The sequence below is a fragment of the Salmo salar genome, chromosome ssa27, assembly GCF_905237065.1.
Source record: "Salmo salar chromosome ssa27, Ssal_v3.1, whole genome shotgun sequence".
Taxonomy (NCBI): domain Eukaryota; kingdom Metazoa; phylum Chordata; class Actinopteri; order Salmoniformes; family Salmonidae; genus Salmo; species Salmo salar.
In genome coordinates this window covers 23,232,890-23,254,904 of record NC_059468.1, presented here as the reverse complement: position 1 = coordinate 23,254,904, position 22,015 = coordinate 23,232,890, and the positions used below count along the sequence as shown (strand labels likewise).

Sequence of the window (22,015 nt, the reverse complement as noted above, 5' to 3'; positions counted from 1 at the left end):
ATTGACTCTGCAGCAATACTTTGCCCCGACAAGAAAGAGCTGTTTGAAAATGTTTCCCTATCAAGACAAACAGTGACGCGGTGTGTTGAGGACATCACAGAGAATATGGAACAACAGTTGAAAGACAAGGTAAAGGATGTTACCTTTTTCTCCTTGGTTCTGGATGAGAGCAGTGATGCACGTGACACGGCGCAGTTGTTGATATTCTTGCGAGGCATAACCCCATGAACCCCAGAACCCCATGAACCCCAGACTTTGAAATTACAGAGGAGCTTGCTTCAGTGCAGTCAATGAAGAGCACAACCACAGGGAAAGATTATTGGAGAAGGTTAATAAGTGTGTGTAAAAGCTGGGATTGTGTTTTGGAAAGGTATCCAGTGTGACCATTGATGGGTGCTCAAACTTGACAGGAAAAAAGTTGGCATTTTGAAAAGGATACAAGATCAAGTAGCTGAGCTGAACCCAGATCAGAAAATGATTTTCCTGCATTGCATTATTCATCAGGAGGTGCTCTGTAAATGTGTTCTGAAAATGAGCCATGTTGTGGATACAGTCACTAAAGTGGTAAACTTCCTAAGAGCAACATCTTTAAACCACAGGTAGTTTGTCTCACTGTTGGAAGAGACAGAGTCCGGTCATGCAGATCTCCCGTACCACACAAACGTGAGATGGCTGAGTTTGGGGAAGGTGCATAAAAGGGTGTGGGACCTGAAGTCGGAGATTGCTGAGTTTTTGCAAATGAAAGGAAAATATGTGGATTTCCCTCAACTGCAAGATAAAGAATGGTTGGCTGATTTTGCTTTCACCATAGACATCATGGACCTCATGAATGAACTGAATTCCAAACAACAAGGGAAGGGCCTTTTTGTACATCAGATGTACAGCCTTGTCAAATCCTTCAAGTGAAAATTACTCCTCCTGACCCGGCAAGTAGAAGCCAACAATCTGACCCACCTTCTGACACTACTAGTCTGTTCCCTATCAGATGACCAGTGGGAGAAGTATACATCGCTGCTGCGTACTTTGAACGTTGAGTTTTCTCGTCGTTTTGAGTATTTCAGAGTGTTGGAAAATGACATGCTGTTGGTTTCCTCTCCTTTCACCTTCAATGTGGATAACGCTCCCACTGACCTGCAACTTGAGCTTATCCATCTTCAGTCTGATGCAGTGATTGGAGAACTACTCAAAACAATGTCACTGACGTGGTTCTATGCATCTCTCGATGAACAAAACTTTCCAAAGATCTGGAGTCATGCTCAGAAGATGTTTGTACTGTTTGGGTCAACCTATGTATGTGAACAGACATTTTCAGTGATGAAATATAACAAGTCAAGACACAGATCATCTCTTACTGACTCTCACCTCTCAGCAGTCCTACGCATAGCGACGTCAGAAACTACCTGACTTCACTGCTCTAGTCAATGCCCATCAGAGACTTCTCTCCTCACACTGATTGAGATGTTTAAATGTAATGTTGAGTTCTCTCTGTTTCTTGTGTTTTTGTGCATACCCGTTAACAAGAGTTCTCTCCGTGGTGCTGAATGCACAGTGTACTTTTCTCTCCGTGTAGTTCATTGCATGTTTAATAATGAAAATACCTACCAAAAGGAGAACATGGAAGTGGTTTATTTCTGTGCATGTTAAATAAGTAGCATATCTGGATGTGATTTACAGTAGATATATCTGTCAACACAGTCATAAACATGATGTATAATCCTGTAATATGATTCTGGCCCACGATGGAAAAAATATATTCTAATGTGGACCTCCATGGGAAATAATTGCCCAGGCATGGTCTACACCATCAGGGGGAAGTCCAATCAATCATTCCCAGCCTTGTTTTGGTCATGTGGGATGAGATGTGTGTGTGTTCAGAGTGTGGATGGAAACTTAACCGTGATTATATAGGTGGATGGATGCTCTTTGTCCTTGGACAGAGTGGGAATACGTGTGTGTGTGTTTGTGTTTACTGTATTGAGATGGCCTTTGGGCATGACTGTGGGTGTGACTGGGAAGGGAGGAGGGTCTGTCCCTGATTTTGCAATCTCTGATTGGTTCCCTCTGTCTTCCTCCCCTCCAATCAGGATGCTATCTCAGCTACAGCTCTCACTCAGCAGTACACTAGAGTGTGTGTATGTGACTTCCTTACCTAAGTACTGTCACTGTGGAAAGGAGAAGAGGGAGGGAATGAGTGGAAAGAAGGATGAGGAGGATGGAGAGAATAACAGGGGATGGATGTGAGCTGGAGGACTGGTGCTATGAGGAGGGAACTGAGGGTAACACTGGTGTGTGTGTGTGTGTGTGTGTGTGTGTGTGTGTGTGTGTGTGTGTGTGTGTGTGTGTGTGTGTGTGTGTGTGTGTGTGTGTGTGTGTGTGTGTGTGTGTGTGTGTGTGTGTGTGTGTGTGTGTGTGTGTGTGTGTGTGTGTGTCTTTGTTTTTCAGAGAGAGAGAAAGAGGGTGAGAGTTGTGTTAAGTGTAAACCTGTTTTTCAGTTTGTTGTAGAGAGATTGTAAGACCCTATCATTAAGGGATTCAGTTCTGTATTGTGTACAGAGAATGGTGCTTCAGGCTCATATTTGAGATTTGTCTGTAATTTGTTTTAGTGTAGCTTGTTTTCCGCTTATAGTTGACTCTCATGTTGTGGCTCCAGAGAAGTAAAGGTTAGTAAGTGTATAATTAAGCATTGAGGCCCAAGGTATATGTCGTATATGGCCAGTATACCACGGCTAAGGCCTATTCTTACGCAGGACGCAACGCTAAGTGCCTGGATACAGCCCTTAGCCGTGATATATTGGCCATATACCACAAACCCCTGAGGTGCCTTATTGCTATTATAAACTGGTTACCAACATAATGAGAACAGTAAAAATAAATGTTTTGTCATACCCGTGGAATACGGACTGATATACCACGGCTTTCAGCCAATCAGCATTCAGGGCTCGAACCACCCAGTTTAAAATAATGTTTAATAATGTGTTATAATAGGTTTAAAGAGGAACTGATGGAGCTGTGTGAAGTTGAGCTGGTTCAGTGTGACCTGTCTACCCTCAGGCTCACAAACACTCCCGTACATCATATGTCTCAGTTTCTCAGCGTCTCCATTCATGTTTGTTTTTGTTTTGGTACTTGGTTTAATGACAGAATGTCAGGTTTTAGGAAGTGTCTGTCTATTGGAGGTTGAGGAAGCTAAAGAAGCATTGTATTTTATGGATGCTCTAACTCTCTCTAACTGTAATTTAGTTAGAAGTTTATTGTAAAGCTGGTTGATTTAGAAGAGGCTATGGTTTAGTGAGTTTCTAGGTCAAAACTAATTAAATTGATTATTAGAGTTCTGATCAATATCAGTTTCAGGCCTATTGAGCGCATCAGCCGTGTGCGACATGGAAAATAGTCCCCATATCTGAACCCTCAGTGTGTTCCAGGAAAAGCATTCCCCAGTAGTGATGCACGGGTTGACTCATAATCTGAGGCAGGTTTAGGGTAATGAAATATTGTGTGGATGAAGGGCGGGTGGCTTGCGGGCGGTCTGAATAAAGAGAAAACAATACCTTAAATCCATAAAAGAATCATTGTTGCGCAATAATATATCTATAGGCTACACATTGAGTTTTTGTTCTTATTATTTTAGGCTATCTGGCATTAGTGCGTAAGCCTAAACTTACACGCGCAAAATAGGAAAATATTTTTGGTAATGGGCAAAAAAAGTTAACGTCGAGCCATGAAGGCAAAAAGGACAATGTGTCTGAGGTGTTAAGTTTAATTCAATAAGAGAAAAGCTGCACAATGGAGAGTTGAAAATAAAGACAAGGGAGGGCTAGAAAAGTAATGTTTGAGGAAGATTTGGTGTTTATGTTATGTGTGATGAATGTGAGGCGCAATACAAATTTGACAGTCACAAGACGGGGACTTGTTCAGATGGGTTAAATGGAAACTGAAATCTGGACACTGACTGTAGGTCTATAACTTCTCACATAGCCTAAATATTAATTCCTGCAGAATTAAGCATTTCTTTCAGTAAAATTATACACCAAATATATGCAACATTTAGACTGGGAACATGAGTGGAGAAATATGATTTCTTTCAGCATCTTAAGAGAATGTGAATGCAATTAGATACCATCTGTAGAGGTACTATATTTATCAGCATCATAAAAGATGATAGTATTTCAACCACATGAAATATACATCCAAACTGAAATCTTATCAGAAACATGTTGGGTCGTTTTCACAGCTTTCTATTTCCTTACAACTGGTCAAACTGATGTCATTTCAATTTTTGGTTTTGTTATTGAATTTTTCTCCCAGGTCCCTAATCGTCTTTGCTCTGCGAAAGAAGCAGAGATGACACAGAACATTTTACCCATGGCAACTAGATTAAAGCATTCATTCTATTGATTTCTGACATTATTCTGGTGAGCAAGGGTTTATTAGTGTTCTAGGGCAACATATAATGACAGAAGAGAAGCTGTATGTATCTAATTATAGACAAGTTGACTATCAAATAGTCTACCAAAATGGTGGAAATTATGAGCAGAAACATACATGTACAGCCTTCAGAAAGTATTCATATCCCTTGACCTTTTACACATTTGGTTGTGTTACAGCCTGAATTCAAGATGGATTACATTGTTGTTTTTTTCTCACCAATCTACACACAATACCCCATAATGACAAAGTGAAAACATGTTTGTAGAAATGTTTTCATATTTATTAAAAATGAAGTATTCACACTATTGAGTCATTACATGTTAGAATCACCATTGGCAGTGATTACAGCTGTGAGTGTTTCTGGGTAAGTCTCTAAGAGCTTTCCACACCTGGATTGTGCAACATTTCCCCAGTATTATCTTCTAAATTCTTCAAGCTCTGTCAAATTGGTTGTTGATCATTGATCACCATTTTCAGGTCTTGCCATAGATTTTCAAGTAGATTTAAGTCAAAACTGTTACTCGACCACTCAGGAACATTTACTGTCTACTTGGTAAGCAACTCCTGTGTAGATTTGGCCTTGTCTTTTAGGTTATTGTCCTGCTGAAGGGTGAATTCATCTCCCAGTGTCTGGTGGAAAGCAGACTGAACCAGGTTTTCATGGAGGACGTTGCCTGTCCTTTTAAAAAATAGATTTTTATTTAATATTTAAAACATACAATCTACTTGCAATGAAGCCGCTCAACGTCTACATCACATTAGTCATTAGTCTAACAGACTCCCGAACCAGCGACCCACCAGCCACCGGCTCAACCTCCCAACCGCCAGGCCACCAGCCCCCCAAGATCCCCCCCACAGTTCCCCAATAGTATTCCCTTCTTTGCAAGGCATTGTAAAACCTCCCTGGTCTTTGTGGTTGAATCTGTGTTTGAAATTCACTGCTCGTCTGACGGACCTTAAAGATAATTGTATGTGTGGGGTACAGAGATGAGGTAGTCATTAAAAAAATCATGTTAAACACTGTTATTGCACACAGAGTAAGCCCATGCAACTTATTATGTAACTTTTAAAGCAAATCTTTATGCTTAAACTTAAATAGGCACGCCATAACAAAGGGGTTGAATACTTATTGACTAAAGACATTTCAGCTTTTCATTTTTTATAAATTTGTAAACGTTTCTAAAAACATTATGCCACTATTACATTATGTGGTATTGTGTGTAGATCCGTGACACAAAAACTCAATATAATCCATTTTAAATTCAGGCTGTAACACAACAAAAAGAGGAAAAAGTCAAGGGGTGTGAATATTTTCTGAAGGCACTATATCTAAATTAGGCAAACAAATATCCTGCACTCCTGTTAAAAAACAAATTCTTACGTGTCTGACTGTTCTGTATTAGCGGGTTAGTGTCAAGATCGGGCATCAGATTTTCACTTTATCACATATAGTCTCTGATAGTTGGGTGCTTGCGGATTGGTTATTAACAATTGCGGGTGGGTGCGGGTAAACAAACAGCTGACCCGCGCACCACTATTCCCCGGTTCTCACTAGATGGCCATGCTGTAAATGATGAAATGGACAATATCATTCGAATTGATTAGCAAGTAAGTTAGTGTAATTTAGTGTTTGGGTTAGGGGTATGGTTAAGGATATGTTGAGGTTATGGCTATTGGTTAAAATCAGATTTCAATGTGTTCTTACTCTTCTCTATAAACAGTGTGTGTCAAGTCAGGTGTGTGTATTCTAGCTCCTCTCTCCATCCACAGTGCTATGTGCAGACAGAGTGGGCCAGATGACGAAGACCTACAATGACATCGATGCTGTCACACGTCTGCTGGAGGAGAAAGAGAGGGACCTGGAGTTGGCTGCTCGGATCGGCCAATCCCTGCTCAAGAAGAACAGAACGCTCACAGAGCAGAATGACTACCTGGAGGTACAAGTGGGACACATCACAGAGGAGGTGAGAGAGACATTGGGTCACAGAAGAGCACACGTGCATTTACACACACATGCATTTACACACACATGCATTTATAATAACTGAGTTACAAGGGCACTAGTTCCTCATGCATACACCCAGCTCTGGTTTTTGCCAAAGTTAGGTGTCATTGGTCATTTTTTCTTTCAATACATTTTGGGTATATGAAAGAGTAAACAGATTTTTTTTCAGTAGTATAAACGTGACTTTTTAAAGGTCCACTGTTGTAGGTATTTAGTTGTTGATATCAGTAAACAACACAGTGCTAGTGCTGCATCAGCAGCTCAGTGATCTCTGTGTTCTCAGGTGGCCCAGCTGCATCATGAGTTGAACCTGAAGGATGAGTTGCTGCAGTTCTACACCAATGCATCAGAGGAGAGTGAAGAGGACTCTACTACTGGCTCACCCACGTTAGTATTGTCTGTGTGCTTACTATTCCTGACTGTCTTTCTCTCTCTGTCTCACTCTCTCACCCCCTCCTCTCTCTCTCTGTCTCACTCTCTCACCCCCTTCTCTCTCTCCCCCTTCCCCCCCTCTCTCGCTCTCACCCCTCCTCTTTCTTTCTCTCTCTCCCTCTCTCTCGCTTTATCTCTTTCTCCCTTTCAATTCAATTCAATGGGCTTTATTGGCATGGGAAACATATGTTTACATTGCCAAAGCAAGTGAAATGGATAAACAAAAGTGAAATAAACACAAAAAAGTTAACAGTAAATATTACATTCACACAAGTTCCAAAAGAATAAAGACATTGCAAATGTCATATTATGTCTATATAGTGTTTTAGCGATATGCAATTAGTTAAAGTACAAAAGGGAAAATAAATAGATATAGGTTGTATTTACAATGGTGTTTGTTCTTCACTGGTTGCCCTTTTCTTGTGGCAACAGGTCACAAATATTGCTGCTGTGATTGCACGCTGTAGTATTTCACCCAATAGATAAGGGAGTTTATCAAAATTGGATTTATTTTCAAATTCTTTGTGGGTCTGTTTAATCTGAGGGATATATGTGTCTCTGATATGGTCATACATTTGGCAGGAGGTTAGGAAGTGCAGCTCAGTTTCTACCTCATTTTGTCTTCCCTTGAGAGCCAGGTCTGCCAATGCCGACCTTTCTCAATAGCAAGGCTATGCTCACTGAGTCTGTACATAGTGATGGATTCTGGGTACTAACTCCTAAACTTGGGAGAGGGTTCATTATCAGGTATCCTATTAAAATATTTGGTGCTGAGGTTTAGAGGGTCTACACCAGAAGTTAATTGTTATCTGTAGGAGGAAGAACTCAACGGACACTGAAAGCTTAAATATATTGACCCTCTGGGAAGAATAAACTTGGTTTAAGCTTTCAGAGTATCCGTCGAGTTCTTACTCTAATAATATAATCTAACAATAGTCAAAGCTTTCCTTAATTTTGGGTCAGTCACAATGGTCAAGTATTCTGCCACTGTGTACTCTCTGTTTAGGGCCAAATAGCATTCTAGTTTGCTCTGTTTTCAATTTGCTCTGTCCAATGTGTCGAGTAATAATCTTTTTGTTTTCTCATGATTTGGTTGGGTCTAATTGTGTTCCTTAGGGCCTCTTCTCCAGGTTCATCTCTCTGTAGGTGATGGCTTTGTTATGGAAGGTTTGGGAATTGTAATGATGGGCAGGGAGTCAGAAGTAGGTGCAGGTGAAACGTTTTAATAAAACAACAAAACCAAGAACACCACACTAACATAAGGCAGTACGCTGATACACAAGAACAATACCAACTGGTGAGTGAACATGGGAGAGTGACATATAAAGGGGAGGAAATTATGAAGGTAATGGAGTCCATCGTACGCCGGCAGGAGGAGCAGAAGCAGACGTGACAGGAATCGATTCCTTTTAGATGGTTGTATAATTTAATGGCTCTTTTCTGGATTTTGATAATTAGTGGGTATCGGCCTAATTCTGCTCTGAATGCATTCTTTGGTGTTTTGCGTTGTACACAGAGGATATTTTTGCAGGATTCTGCATGCAGAGTCTCAATTTGGTGTTTTTCCCATTTTGTGAATTCTTGGTTGGTGAGCGGACCCCAGACCTCACAACCATAAAGGGCAAAGGGCTCTATAAGTGATTAAAATATTTTTAGCCAGATCCTAATTGGTATGTCAAATTTTATGTTCCTTTTGATGGCATAGAAGGCCCTTCTTGCCTTGTCTCTTACCTGTGGTGCTGATGTTTAGGCCAAGGTATGTATAGTTTTTTGTGTGCTTTTGAGCAACGGTGTCTAGATGGAATTTATATTTGTGGTCCTGGCAACTGGACCTGTTTTGGAACACCATTTTGTCTTACTGAGATTTACTGTCAGCGACCAGGTCTGACAGAATCTGTGCAGAAGATCTAGGTGCTGCTCTATGCTCTCCTTGGATGGGGACAGAAGCACCAGATCATCAGCAAACAGTAAACATTTTACTTCAGATTCTAGTAGGATGAGGTCGGGTGCTGCAGACTGTTCTAGTGTCCTCGCCAATTCGTTGATATGTATGTTAAAGAGGGAGGGGCTTAAGCTGCATCCCTGTCTCACCCCACGGCCCTGTGGAAAGAAATGTGTGTGTTTTTTGCCAATTTTATCCACACACTTGTTGTTTGTCTACATGGATTTTATATGTTTTTCCTCCAACACCGCTTTCCATCAATTGTATAGCAGGCCCTCATGCCAAATTGAGTCAAAAGCTTTTTTGAAGTCAACAAAGCATGAGAAGACTTTGCCTTTGTTTTGGTTTGTTTGTCAATTAGGGTATGCAGGGTGAATACGTGGTCTGTCGTACAGTAATTTGGTAATAAGCCAATTTGACATTTGCTCAGTACATTGTTTTCACTTAGGAAATGTACAAGTATGCTGTTATTGATAATACAGAGGATTTTCCCAAGGTTGCTGTTGACGCATATCCCACGGTAGTTATTGGGGTCAAATTTGTCTCCACTTTTGTGGATTAGGGTTATCAGTCCTTGGTTCCAAATGCTGATGATGATGTTAAAGAGTTTAAGTATAGCCAATTGGAATTTGTGGTCTGTATATTTTATCATTTCATGTAGGATACCATCAACACCACATGCCTTTTTGGGTTGGAGGGTTTGTATTTTGTACTGTAGCTCATTCAATGTAATTTGAGAATATAGTGAGTTCTGGTAGTCATTAATAGCTGATTCTAAGATTTGTAATTGATCATATATAGATGTTTTTGCTGTTTGTACTTTGTTATAGAGCCAAAAATATTGTAGAAGTAGTTTATCCATACATCTCTGTTTTGGACAGATAACTCTTCATGTTGTTGTTTGTTTAGTGTTTTCAATTTTTTTCAGAAGTGGTGTAATGCTCGGGCGTCGTGGGTGAGGAATCAAACGCAGGAAGCAGCGAGTACAGGGTAGTGGCTTTTAATGGGCCAGGAGGCGAACAAACACAAGCCACCCCAAACAGCGATAAGCGCGCACACAAAACAAAGTGCCCCAAACACAGGGGAAAACACAGTCGGCGCAAAACCAACGTACAAGCGCAAACACAAGCAACAACAGAATAAACAATCCCGCACAAAGAGAAGGCGGGCCAGCTAATAATTATAGCCCCGCTAATCACCCCCACTACGAACAGGTGCAAACAATCACAAAAGGGGGGAAAACAAAAAGGGAATCAGTGGCAGCTAGTAGGCCGGTGACGACGACCGCCGAGCGCCACCCGAGCAGGAGGGGGCGCCACCTTCGGTGGGAATCGTGACAAGTGGTTAGATTCTATGGATTCTTCAATGACATTGAGCTCATTTCTGACGTGCTGTTCCTTCTTTTTCTGTAGGGTATTTCTGTATTGTTTGTGTGATTCCCCATAGTGAAGGCGTAGGCTCAGGTTTTCTGGGTCTCTATGTTTTTGGTTGGATGGGTGGGTTTCTCATTTTATTTCTTAGGTTTTTGCATTCTTCATCAAACCATTTGTCATTGTTGTTCATTTTCTTAGGTAGTCTGCTTAAAATGTTTAGATTTTATAGGGAAGCTGAGAGGTCAAATGTACTGTTTAGGCTTTCTACTGCCAAGTTTACACCTTCACTATTACAGTGAAGTGTTTTGTCCAGAAAGTTGTCTAAAAGGGATTGAATTTGTTGTTGCCTAATTGTTTTTTGATAGGTTTCTATACTGCTTTCCTTCCATCTATAGCATTTCTTAATATTGTGCAGTTCCGTTGGCTTTGATGCCTCATGATTGAGTATTGGTCTGTTCAGGTAGACTGTGATTTTGCTGTGATCTGATGGGGTGTCAGTGGGTTGACTGTGAACGCTCTGAGAGACTCTGGGTTGAGGTCAGTGATACAGTAGTCTTACAGTACTCCTGCCAAAAGATGAGCTATAGGTGTACCAACCATAGGAGTCTCCTCAAAGCCTACCATTGATTATGTACAGACCCAGTGTGCGACAGAGCTGCAGGAGTTGTGAACCGTTTTTGTTGTTTGTTTTGTCATAGTTTGGGGGGGAATATTGTCACCTCCGGGTAGGTGTTTGTCCCCCTATGTGCTGAGAGTGTCAGGTTTTTGTCCAGTTCTGGCATTTAGGTCGCCACAGACTAGTACATGTCCCTGGGCCTGGAAATGGTTCATCTCCCCATCTAGGATGGAGAAGCTGTCATCGTTAAAGTATGGGGAGAGATACTGTAGGTAGCACACATGAGGACATTTTTCTCTGTTGAGATCATTTCCTTATTAATTTCGAGCCAGATGTAAACTGTTCCTGTTTTGACTAATTTAATAGAGTGAGTTAGGTCTGCTCTATACCAAATTAAGCTAATTTGGTTAGTTTGGGGTGGTCTTAGCTGGTGAAGCTGTGGTCTGGGTGTAGGTTCTCTTGGCGTGGGTTCTCTCGATGCAGGTCCTTTGGGAGAGGGTCTTGCAGGTCTGGGAGGGTGTCTCGCTGGTCTGAGCAGGGTGTCCGTTGCTCTGTTGCAGGGTGTCCATTGCTCTGTTGCTCCTGTGTGAGGTGCTGGGGCTACGGTTGAGGGTGACGTCCTCCAGGGTCCTGGCAAACGTTGGGATTGCTGCCTTGTAGAGGTGGACCTGGTCATAAAGGCTGTTCAAGTCAAGGGTGGAGTGGTGGGCCAGGTAAACGTTAGGTTTTGAGGCACAGTTCCTGGAAATGCTTGCATTCACCCACTGTATGGTGACAAGGTGAATGTCTTTTCCTGTAGCAGGGTGGAGATGACCACTTGTGCGTTGGGCAAAGTGGAAGAAGTTTTTTCAATCACTCCCTTGAGTGCTGTGGCCATCCTTTCCTGCTGGGCCTTCAGGTCATTTGTGCCAGTGTGAATTATGACGTGGCTGGGGGACCCTAGTCTGTCCTCTGACAACACTCCAGGGCATGCCTAGTGTTTGGACACCAGCGTTTAGCCACTTGGTGTTTTGAAAACATTTATACTCTTTAATGTATTTGCCATTTGAGTCAATGAGGAGCACAATTTCTTGCTTTTGGGTGTCCTCAGTGGATGCGTGGGGGTTGTCAGGAGAGCTATCGGGAGAGCTGACGGGGTCTGTTAAGAGAGGGACTTCAAAGGCCTCTGCATTTGGGTGGGGGAGGCTGTGAAACTCTGCTGCCATTGTTAGGCCCAAGAGTTTTCACACCTCTCATTTCACACTTCAGTGCTAATTGAAGTTGCAGCCAGGTCAGTTCTGTCCTAGCAGCTTGGTAGCTTAGTAGCCTTATTTATTAAGCTTTATATAACACAATTACCTAGAGATTATTGTCTTTTACTTTTTGACTTTAGAAGTAGGTTCAGACTGAACATTACTCACTCAGTTTTGTGTTGGATGGTGTTTCCAGGTTTCTGCTGTGTTTCTTCTGCAGGTTTTGGTTTGTTAGACGTTTTTGTTGTTGATAGTCCTTGGTAGTAAGAATCCATTCAGGTAATTTTGTCCAACATCAAGGAATTTTTATTTTAAGGTTTTGATGTAGAGGGTAGTATCCTGTATAAGTCCTTGCAAAAAAATTGAAGTTTATCCACATTTATCCAACTATAATTCTATTTTTTTCAGAAGAACTCAGGAGCCCTTGAGCTCATGATCCATACCACCTGAGCTTCTCTTTCTCCCTCTTTCTCTCGCTCTCTCTCTTTGTCACTCTCTCGCTTTCTCTCTCTGTCTCTCTCTCTCTCTCTCTCTCTCTCCCTCTCTCCCGCTCTCTCTACATCTAGGAGTAAGCGGAGTAAGCTGCTGGGTGTATCAGGGTTTGGAGCTGACTCTATGCAGAGGAAACTCAGAGATCTGGAGGAAGAGAACCTATCTCTTCGCTCAGAGGCCTGTAATCTGAAGACTGAGACTGAGACCTACGAGGAGAAGGAACAACAGCTGGTCAATGACTGTGTTAAAGAACTCAGTGAGTGGAGGAGTATTATTCTCTTATACTCTTTCTTTCCTCATGATCCATACCTCCTGAGCTTCTCTCTCTCTCTCTCTCTCTCTCTCTCTCTCTCTCTCTCTCTCTCTCTCTCTCTCTCTCTCTCTCTCTCTCTCTCTCTCTCTTTCCTCTCTCTCTCTTCCTCTCTCTCTCTCTTCCTCTCGCTCTCTTCCTCTCTCTCTTTCTCCCTCTCTCTCTCTTCCTCTCACTCTCTCTATGCTCTCCTTCCTTTTCTATCAATTAAAATATACTTCACTGGCATTGAATGCCTCTATTGGCATGGATTTAAAATAATGTTGCCAGAGCAGCTAATGAATCCCCCCTCTCCCCTCTCCTGTCTCCAGGACAGTCCAGTTTGCAGATGAACCCCTAATGAATCCTCCCTCTCCCCTCTCCTGTCTCCAGGACAGTCCAGTTTGCAGATGAACCCCTAATGAATCCTCCCTCTCCCCTCTCCTGTCTCCAGGACAGTCCAGTCTGCAGATGAACCCCTAATGAATCTCCCCTCTCCCGTCTCCAGGACAGTCCAGTTTGCAGATGAACCCCTAATGAATCTCCCCTCTCCTGTCTCCAGGACAGTCCAGTCTGCAGATGAACCCCTAATGAATCTCCCCTCTCCTGTCTCCAGGACAGTCCAGTCTGCAGATGAACCCCTAATGAATCCCCCTCTCCCCTCTCCTGTCTCCAGGACAGTCCAGTCTGCAGATGAACCCCTAATGAATCTCCCCTCTCCCGTCTCCAGGACAGTCCAGTCTGCAGATGAACCCCTAATGAATCCCCCCTCTCCCCTCTCCTGTCTCCAGGACAGTCCAGTCTGCAGATGAACCCCTAATGAATCCCCCCTCTCCCCTCTCCTGTCTCCAGGACAGTCCAGTCTGCAGATGAACCCCTAATGAATCCCCCCTCTCCCCTCTCCTATCTCCAGGACAGTCCAGTCTGCAGATGAACCCCTAATGAATCCCCCCTCTCCCCTCTCCTGTCTCCAGGACAGTCCAGTCTGCAGATGAACCCCTAATGAATCTCCCCTCTCCCCTCTCCTGTCTCCAGGACAGTCCAGTCTGCAGATGAACCCCTAATGAATCTCCCCTCTCCCCTCTCCTGTCTCCAGGACAGTCCAGTCTGCAGATAAACACCATAGCGGAGGAGTTGGCTCGGAAGACCGAGGACGCCATGCGACAGCAGGAGGAGATCACACACCTGCTCTCTCAGATAGTTGACCTACAGAAGAAAGCCAAGTCGGTGAGAGACACATACGCATGCTTTACCCTCAGTACTACACTGCACGCAATGTGGTATATGCTCAGTACAATACTCTCTTTGTGTGTGTGTGTTTCTTCAGTACGCAGTGGAGAATGAGGAGCTCTCTCAGCACCTAGGGGCAGCTAAAGATGCCCAGAGACAACTCACAGTCGAGGTTAGACACCCTACCCCTTTGCCAACCTACACCTCATGAATACTTTACCAATGAGAAAAAGTAATCAAGCCTGCTCTCTTTTGTTCCTTCTCTCTAGCTAACAGAATTGGATGATAAGTATTCAGAGTGTATAGAGATGCTCCATGAGGCTCAGGAAGAGCTGAAGTACTTGAGGAACAGAAACCATCCTGCTGGAACACCACGTAGATTCCACCCTCTGGGTCTCTACCCTATGGTATGTGTGTGGTAGGGGTTATCACAACATACACTCTCAAAAGAGTGATCTCCTTTTGAGAGTGTAGGTGCGTATCACAGAGCTGATGGTGTGTGTGTCTATGCTGTGTGTGTGTGTGTGTGTATGCTGTGTGTGTACGGCAGGACTCCCTGGCAGCAGAGATAGAGGGGACGATGAGGAAGGAGATGAGTCTGGACGACCCCGAGTGCGAGGAACAGAAGTACACACGCTTCTATTAGTTTATAACACTCTTCTAATCTTTCTCAATACTGTCTAGTAACATAAACTCACCTATACTCATAATATATACTCATAGGTACCATACATGCCTACACTCATGCCTATTTCATTTCATGTGTGTGAACAGGGTGCACCACAAGCGTGTGTTTGAGACAGTGAAGAACATCAACCAGATGGTCCGACAGCGTTCTCCAATCCCGTCCAACGCCAACATCCCGGGATCCAATCAGGCGTCGTCTCTTAGCTCCGCTCACTCAAGTGGCAGGACCACGCCCATGGCTGGTAGCATTAGCTGGGATGCCAGAGGTGACGGCGTCGCCCTTGACAACCGACAACAGAGCATGCTCATGGAGTCAGCAGCAGACAATCAGGACAGGTAAGTCGTGCATACCTGAAGCTGTGATTGTTCCAGCCTGTCTTTGACACAGTATAGTTGTACAGTTTACCAGATCTCCCCATATTAAAATGAAATTAGAGCAATCTTTTCATATTCACCAGGTACATTTTTTTAAATTGTCTATTTCTGTGCATCAGTCTAGTAATATTTATGTATTTCTGTTTGGGCTTTAGTGTGGACGCCCGTGCTAAGAAAGCAGCTGGTGTTGAGGACCTGAGGCTGGCGTTACGCCGCCTGTCCCTGCGTCGCCAGAACAATCTGAGCGAGAGACGCTTCTTCGAGGAGGAGAGAGGAAGGAGGAGAGGTGGAGGAGGAGTTGCGCAGGATGGGGGGGGGCAGGGGGGTGGGATGACCCCCTCAGATAGCATCATGTCTCTGGGGTCATTACACCTGTGGGCCTCCCGACCATACCTCCCCGACAAACTACAGATCGTTAAACCCCTGGAAGGTGAGGGAGAGAAGGAGAGGGGGATGAGGGGAGAGGAGAAGAGAAAGGTGGGGTGGAGGAGAGAGAGGGAGAGGGAAGAGAGGGAGGGGCTGGCCAAGCCGTGGGAGAGAGGTAGGGAATGGCAGCGAGATGTGGAAGGAAGGAGCGAGGTAGAGAGAGAAGGAGAGGGAGAGGGAAGGGATGGGGAAAAGAGTGGAGGAGAGAGGGAGAGAGGGAGAAGAAGTTGGAGCAGGAAGAGGGGGTTGGATAGAGAGAGGGAGCGAGGGAGGAGATGGGCTAGAGAGGTAGAACAGGGGAGAGAGACAGAAGAAGGAATAGAAAGAGGAGAGCGTCCTGTATCTTTAATGTTGTTTAACTCCTTCTGGTCTCTGATGCATCACCATCGTAAGTCAGGCCTCTCCACCTCACAACACTCCTACTATAGAGACCCTCAGCCTAGAGGCTGGCTGGGGATAACCTAAAAATATACGTTTAATCATGAGCAGTGTGGTGTTTGGTCGTGCTGCTTCTACCCTCTGCTGGTGAGGGGAGAAACATACAACATGATAACATTTTGATGTAACGTTAATGTTTTAGTCAACTTTACCACCCCCTAAATATGTTAGATATCTGAGTCTAACTCTTTATTTTCTCTTTAGTTTACCATTCCATCTGTTTTGGTGTGCTTTTTTTTCCTCTGCTACTTTCTATCTTGTTATAATACTTTCATTTCTGTCATCTCATTTACTCATTTTAATGAAATCCTTTGTTCATTTTTCATCTTCTGTTTAACTCAACTTTTACTCTGCATCTTCAATAAAAACCTGACCTCATTCTCTTCTTTTGCTCTCTTTATTCTTTCACTTCTGTTGCCTGTTTTTAGCTGTGTGTTTTTTCATTTTCTCTGCAGCGTCCCTAGCTTTGTGTTGGGCTTTACTGTTATGGCTTTAACCATAGTCTATAGTTGAGATGTTTTCATGCAGTACTATAAAACACACCCACTTTCCTCACGTCTCTCAAATGTTTAACCATGTAGAGCAAATTGTGAAAATGTATGTGTGTGTGTGTGTGTGTGTGTGTGTGTGTGTGTGTGTGTGTGTGTGTGTGTGTGTGTGTGTGTGTGTGTGTGTGTGTGTGTGTGTGTGTGTGTGTGTGTGTGTGTGTGTAATATTTTTCTCTCACCCTTTGCATTTCCCTCTTGGTCCTGACTTCTCCAGGCTCTGCGACCCTTCACCACTGGCAGCAGTTGGCTCAGCCCCACTTAGGAGTGATCCTGGATGCTAGACCTGGGGTTGTACCTAAAGGCTTTAGGCCTCTGGAACTAGAGCTGGAACAGGTACGTGTGTGTGTGTGTGTGTCTCCCATGGGTGTGTGTGTATATGGAATAACCTGTGCGTTTGGGTGTTGCAGGTGTATCCATGGGGTGGTTTCGAGGAGGATGAACCAGGAGAGCAGTACTTCCAGAGTCTCCCCACCTCCTCAGCCTCCGCCTCCCCCGCCCTCCCCCCTCAGCCTCACCCTCCTCACCCCTCTACGCCCCCCAGCCACCTCGCCTCACCCTCAACCCCCTCTCCCTCCCCTCACCTAAGCAACACTGATCCTGCAGGTATGTTTCTATATGTACATACAGATACTATGATAGATGCTACAAGAACATGTTAGATACTAAGAATACTTAACCATTTATATTCAAAGTGATATAGAGAGAGAGCGATTCAAAAGACAGAGAGAGCGATAGAAATAGAGAAACAGAAAGAGAAAGTGGTTTAGTGGTTAACTGAGTGGTTGACTGGTTCAGTCATATACACACTGGTTCAGTGGTTCACTGAATGGTTGAGTGGTTCACTGAGTGGTTCAGTGGTTCACTGCCACTTTTCCAGCCAGGAAATGTAGAGGAGAACAGATAGACTATTCTGTGTGTTTGTGTCTTTGTATTTTCAGCGGTGTACTACCCAGGTAAATGCATGGCCCATACCAGCTCTACCTACACCTTCACTACCTGTCGTATCCTACACCCAACTGACGAGCTGACCCGCGTCACACCCAGGTACAGAGACACACCATACACCTACCTCTCCTCCTTCTCTACCACCATACACCTACCTCTCCTCCTTCTCTACCACCATACGCCTACCTCTCCTCCTTCTCTACAACCATACACCTACCTCTCCTCCTTCTCTACCACCATACACCTACCTCTCCTCCTTCTCTACCACCATACACCTACCTCTCCTCCTCTACCATCATACACCTACCTCTCCCCCTTCTCTACCACCATACACCTACCTCTCCTCCTTCTCTACCACCATACACCTACCTCTCCTCCTTCTCTACCACCATACACCTACCTCTCCTCCTTCTCTACCACCATACACCCCTCTCTCCTCCTTCTCTACCACCATACACCTACCTCTCCTCCTTCTCTACCACCATACACCTACCTCTCCTCCTTCTCTACCACCATACACCTACCTCTCCTCCTTCTCTACCACCATACACCTACCTCTCCTCCTTCTCTACCACCATACACCTACCTCTCCTCCTTCTCTACCACCATACACCTACCTCTCCTCCTTCTCTACCACCATACACCTACCTCTCCTCCTTCTCTACCACCATACACCTACCTCTCCTCCTTCTCTACCACCATACACCTACATCTCCTCCTTCTCTACCACCATACACCTACCTCTCCTCCTTCTCTACCACCATACTCCTCCCTCTCCTCCTTCTCTACCACCATACACCTACCTCTCCTCCTTCTGTACCACCATACAACTACCTCTCCTCCTTCTCCACCACCATACGCCTACCTCTCCTCCTTCTCCACCACCATACACCTACCTCTCCTCCTTCTCTACAACCATACACCTACCTCTCCTCCTTCTCTACCACCATACACCTACCTCTCCTCCTTCTCTACCACCATACACCTACCTCTCCTCCTTCTGTACCACCATACAACTACCTCTCCTCCTTCTCCACCACCATACACCTACCTCTCCTCCTTCTCTACAACCATACACCTACCTCTCCTCCTTCTCTACCACCATACACCTACCTCTCCTCCTTCTCTACCACCATACACCTACCTCTCCTCATTCTCTACCACCATACTCCTCTTCTCTCTAAAGTGTACACTTGTTCACTGTCCACACGTTATCTAATAGATCAAAATTGTTGCAGTGTGCAGTCTCAATGTTCTCTGTTCTTTTCTCTGCCCGTCTTTTTCAAATTGTGTTGTTCTCCCTTCCCTCCTCTCCAGTGTTAACCCCGGCATGTCCTCGTCATCCTGTGTGATGACATCATCTATCCTGGCCACTCCCGCTGCCACGCCCTGTCACACACCCCGCAGGATGAGTCTACTACGACCCTCTGAGTCCTCTACCAACCTCAGGTACACACACACACACACACACACACACACACACACACACACACACACACACACACACACACACACACACACACACACACACACACACACACCCAATATATAAAACTTGATAGATTGACTCTAGCTACTACGTCTCATTCCCAGGACTTTGTGTGTGTGTGTGTGTGCACCTGCCCGTGTGTGTATATGATTTCCCCTTCATCAGGGAAGCCACACGTACCACCAGTACCTCTCTGGGATTAGTGCGCCTTCTGCAGGAGAGAGGCATCTCTGCAGCCATGTACCACCACCAGACCCAGGGCTGGGACAGGGCTGGCGGGCCCGGGGTGGGGAGCGGAGGGGTGCTATTCAGTACATCTATCACCCCTAACCTCCACCCAGCCCCCCACCCCAACTCCCTCCGCCCCTCCACTCCCCCCAACTCCCCCACAGGACACGATCCCCCATCCTCGGGGACCAACACCCCCGCGGGCTTCGACTTCAAGTCTCCTTCCTATGACAACTTCCTGGCCTCCAAGCCGGCACGGTCCATTCTGAAGGAAGTAGCGGGGGGGATGGGGAGCAGCCGGAGCAGGAGGCAGCAGAGGGGGAGAGACTGTGAGAGCCAGACAGATGTTAGCGTCACAGTTCATAACCTCAACCTGGTGGACAAGGTGAGGCGCCTGGGTGTGGCTGGGTGTCCTCCAGGATCAGGGGGTGTAACCGGGGGACCAAGCCCCCTCCTGGGGCCTCTGGGTGGGCTACGGAGGCCCGGGTCGCCCTTTGGACCAGAGGGGATGAGGAGGAACAGGAGTTATCCAGCTATGGTAGGGGCCAGTATGGCGATGAAGGGCCCGGGGCCCCAGGAGGACTCAGAACTACTCCTGCCTCCTAACAAAATGCCTAAAGAGAAGAGCCTCAAGTAGAGTCTGGGACCTCTGGCCTCTAACCCCTGACCCCTAATATTAACGCTAACCAACTAGTTTCCCCAGGAGACTGAACTTCTTACTTGTTACTTACCTGTTAGACCTCTGGTACTATAGCTAGTTTTTCAAAATCCTACAAACTATTGGTACTCCTGGTCTAGCTATTGACAAATGACAACCAGTCACCTGACAACCAGTCATCAGCTACTGACAATGAATTGGTCTTCTAGTTCTATCCGATGCTTATCCTTCCAGCTCCAAAACCAAATGGCTACCCTGCTGTCTGCTACTGTTTAACCAGCTACCAAACTAGTACTAACAATAAACAATGATCTTCCATAATAGCTCAAAATGTTCCTCTCTAGCCCTTGAACACAACTACTTCTCCCTGCTGTAGTCAATGAAATGACATTGAACCAATGTGGAATAGACATTGAATTGATGTCTGCGCCCAGTGGGGGGGTAAGCTCCTCACATGTAGACTAAGCGTACTGTATGTAGTTCAAACCAAATTGTATTTGTCACATGCTTTGTAAACAACAGGTGTAGACTAACAGTGAAATGCTTACTAAAGGGCCCTTCCCAACAATGCAGAGAGAAAAAAAAGTAATAATTACACAAGGAATAAATCCACAATGAATAACGATAACTTGGCTCTATACACGGGCTACCAGTACCGAGTCGATGTGCAGGGGTACGAGGTAACTGAGGTAGATATGTACATATAACTAGGAATAAAGTAACAGATAGTAAACAGTAGCAGCAGAGTATGTGATGAGTTAAAGTTAGTGCAAAAAGAATCAATGCAGATAGTCTGGGCAGCTATTGGTTAACTATTTAACTAATTATTTACCAGTCTTATGGCTTTGGGGTGGAATCTGTTCAGGATCCTGTTGGTTTCAGACTTTGTTTCAGACCCCTTACCATTTGGTAGCAGAGAGAACAGTCTATGACTTGGGTAGCTGGAGTCTTTGACAATTTGCTGAGTAAGTTAGATCAAACTTACACGTCATGTGATTGTCATGTCAGCTGGATTTGGAGCTTCTTCATCACCATGCATTTAGATGACTAGTATCATGTAGCACCATTAACTATAGTCTAAACCTTTCTTCCTAAGTAATAATGGATTGTCAGATAATGTTGAATATGTACCATTGCTAATGGTAAAGATTTTCCACCAAATTCATGAAATAGATGATCAACTTTTTTGCTCAACTCTTTCTCCTTCTTCCTTTTTCTCTTCCACTCTCTCTTTCTCTCCCCCCCAACCCTGTTCTCAATGAGAAGAATAAGTCATAGTTCACTTTTAAGAGTCTTGTTAATGTTTTGTCTGTGTGTTAAAGTTTCATTAGTGTTATTTTTCTAAATGACTATAGACAAAGGGAAAAGGATAGTGGTTTCAGAGTGGTCAGTGAGTGAGGGAATTCTGAAAGGATCAATATACCCACTGCTGGAATGGAGACAGGGAAGGAGGAACAGAGGGAAGGGATAGCGGTTAAACCGTCTTTGTGGTCAGAAGCTTTTCCTGCTTCTTACTTCAGACAATTTCAATTGCTTAAATGAATAAAAAAGCATTAGGCCTCAATATGGTTTCTACATCACTATGCTCATACTGGATGTTTATGTTCTTATTCTAACAAAAGAGTTGTCCACTGAGTCACACTCGTTAGCTCGTTAGCTCTTACATTGATATGTGTAATTATGTAATTTATTGACTAAACAGTCTTTTGATTGAATATGCAAAACTATTATTATTCACAAGCTTTTTACATGTTAAGATTTAACACATAAAACACATTTGCGGTATATACGGTATATAACACTATATTCATTCATTGTCATTAGTACTGGAACACTCATTTACAACAATCCCGGTGAAATAGAGTGGTGGTGTTCTATACTAAACAAAAATATAAACGCAACATGTAAAGTGTTGGTTTCATGAGCTGAAATAAAATATACCAGAAATTGTCCACACATTTTTTTTGTATTTCTCTCAAATTTTGTGCACAAATTTGTTTTCCTCCCTGTTATTGAGCATTTCTCCTTTGCCAAGATAATCCACCCACCTAACAAGTGTGGCATATCAAGAAGCTGATTAAACAGCATGATCATTACACAGGTGCACCTTGTGCTGGGGACAATATTAGACCACTCTAAAATGTGCAGTTTTGTCACACAACACAATGCCAGACATGTCTCA

The 22,015-nt window shown here is 44.2% G+C and overlaps 1 protein-coding gene across 2 annotated transcripts in view; it reads left to right on the top strand.

Annotated features, from left to right (window-relative positions):
- Positions 1 to 21,785, top strand: part of LOC106588779 (trafficking kinesin-binding protein 1-like) — a 31,290-nt gene extending 9,505 nt beyond the window's left edge. The window contains exons 1-15 of one of the 2 annotated variants that reach the window (XM_045709614.1): positions 2,128 to 2,276; positions 6,199 to 6,392; positions 6,717 to 6,820; positions 12,595 to 12,776; positions 13,906 to 14,036; positions 14,137 to 14,211; positions 14,309 to 14,446; positions 14,590 to 14,666; positions 14,814 to 15,062; positions 15,257 to 15,531; positions 16,728 to 16,846; positions 16,921 to 17,116; positions 17,452 to 17,557; positions 18,776 to 18,907; positions 19,113 to 21,785. In XM_045709614.1, the coding sequence (XP_045565570.1) occupies positions 2,204 to 2,276; positions 6,199 to 6,392; positions 6,717 to 6,820; positions 12,595 to 12,776; positions 13,906 to 14,036; positions 14,137 to 14,211; positions 14,309 to 14,446; positions 14,590 to 14,666; positions 14,814 to 15,062; positions 15,257 to 15,531; positions 16,728 to 16,846; positions 16,921 to 17,116; positions 17,452 to 17,557; positions 18,776 to 18,907; positions 19,113 to 19,812 (2,751 nt within the window). In that variant the 5' untranslated portion in view covers positions 2,128 to 2,203 and the 3' untranslated portion in view covers positions 19,813 to 21,785. Of the gene's footprint in view, positions 1 to 2,127; positions 2,277 to 6,198; positions 6,393 to 6,716; positions 6,821 to 12,594; positions 12,777 to 13,905; positions 14,037 to 14,136; positions 14,212 to 14,308; positions 14,447 to 14,589; positions 14,667 to 14,813; positions 15,063 to 15,256; positions 15,532 to 16,727; positions 16,847 to 16,920; positions 17,117 to 17,451; positions 17,558 to 18,775; positions 18,908 to 19,112 lie in introns of those variants that run through there. The other variant, XM_045709615.1, reaches the window with a different exon arrangement.
- The last annotated feature ends 230 nt before the right edge of the window (positions 21,786 to 22,015 follow it).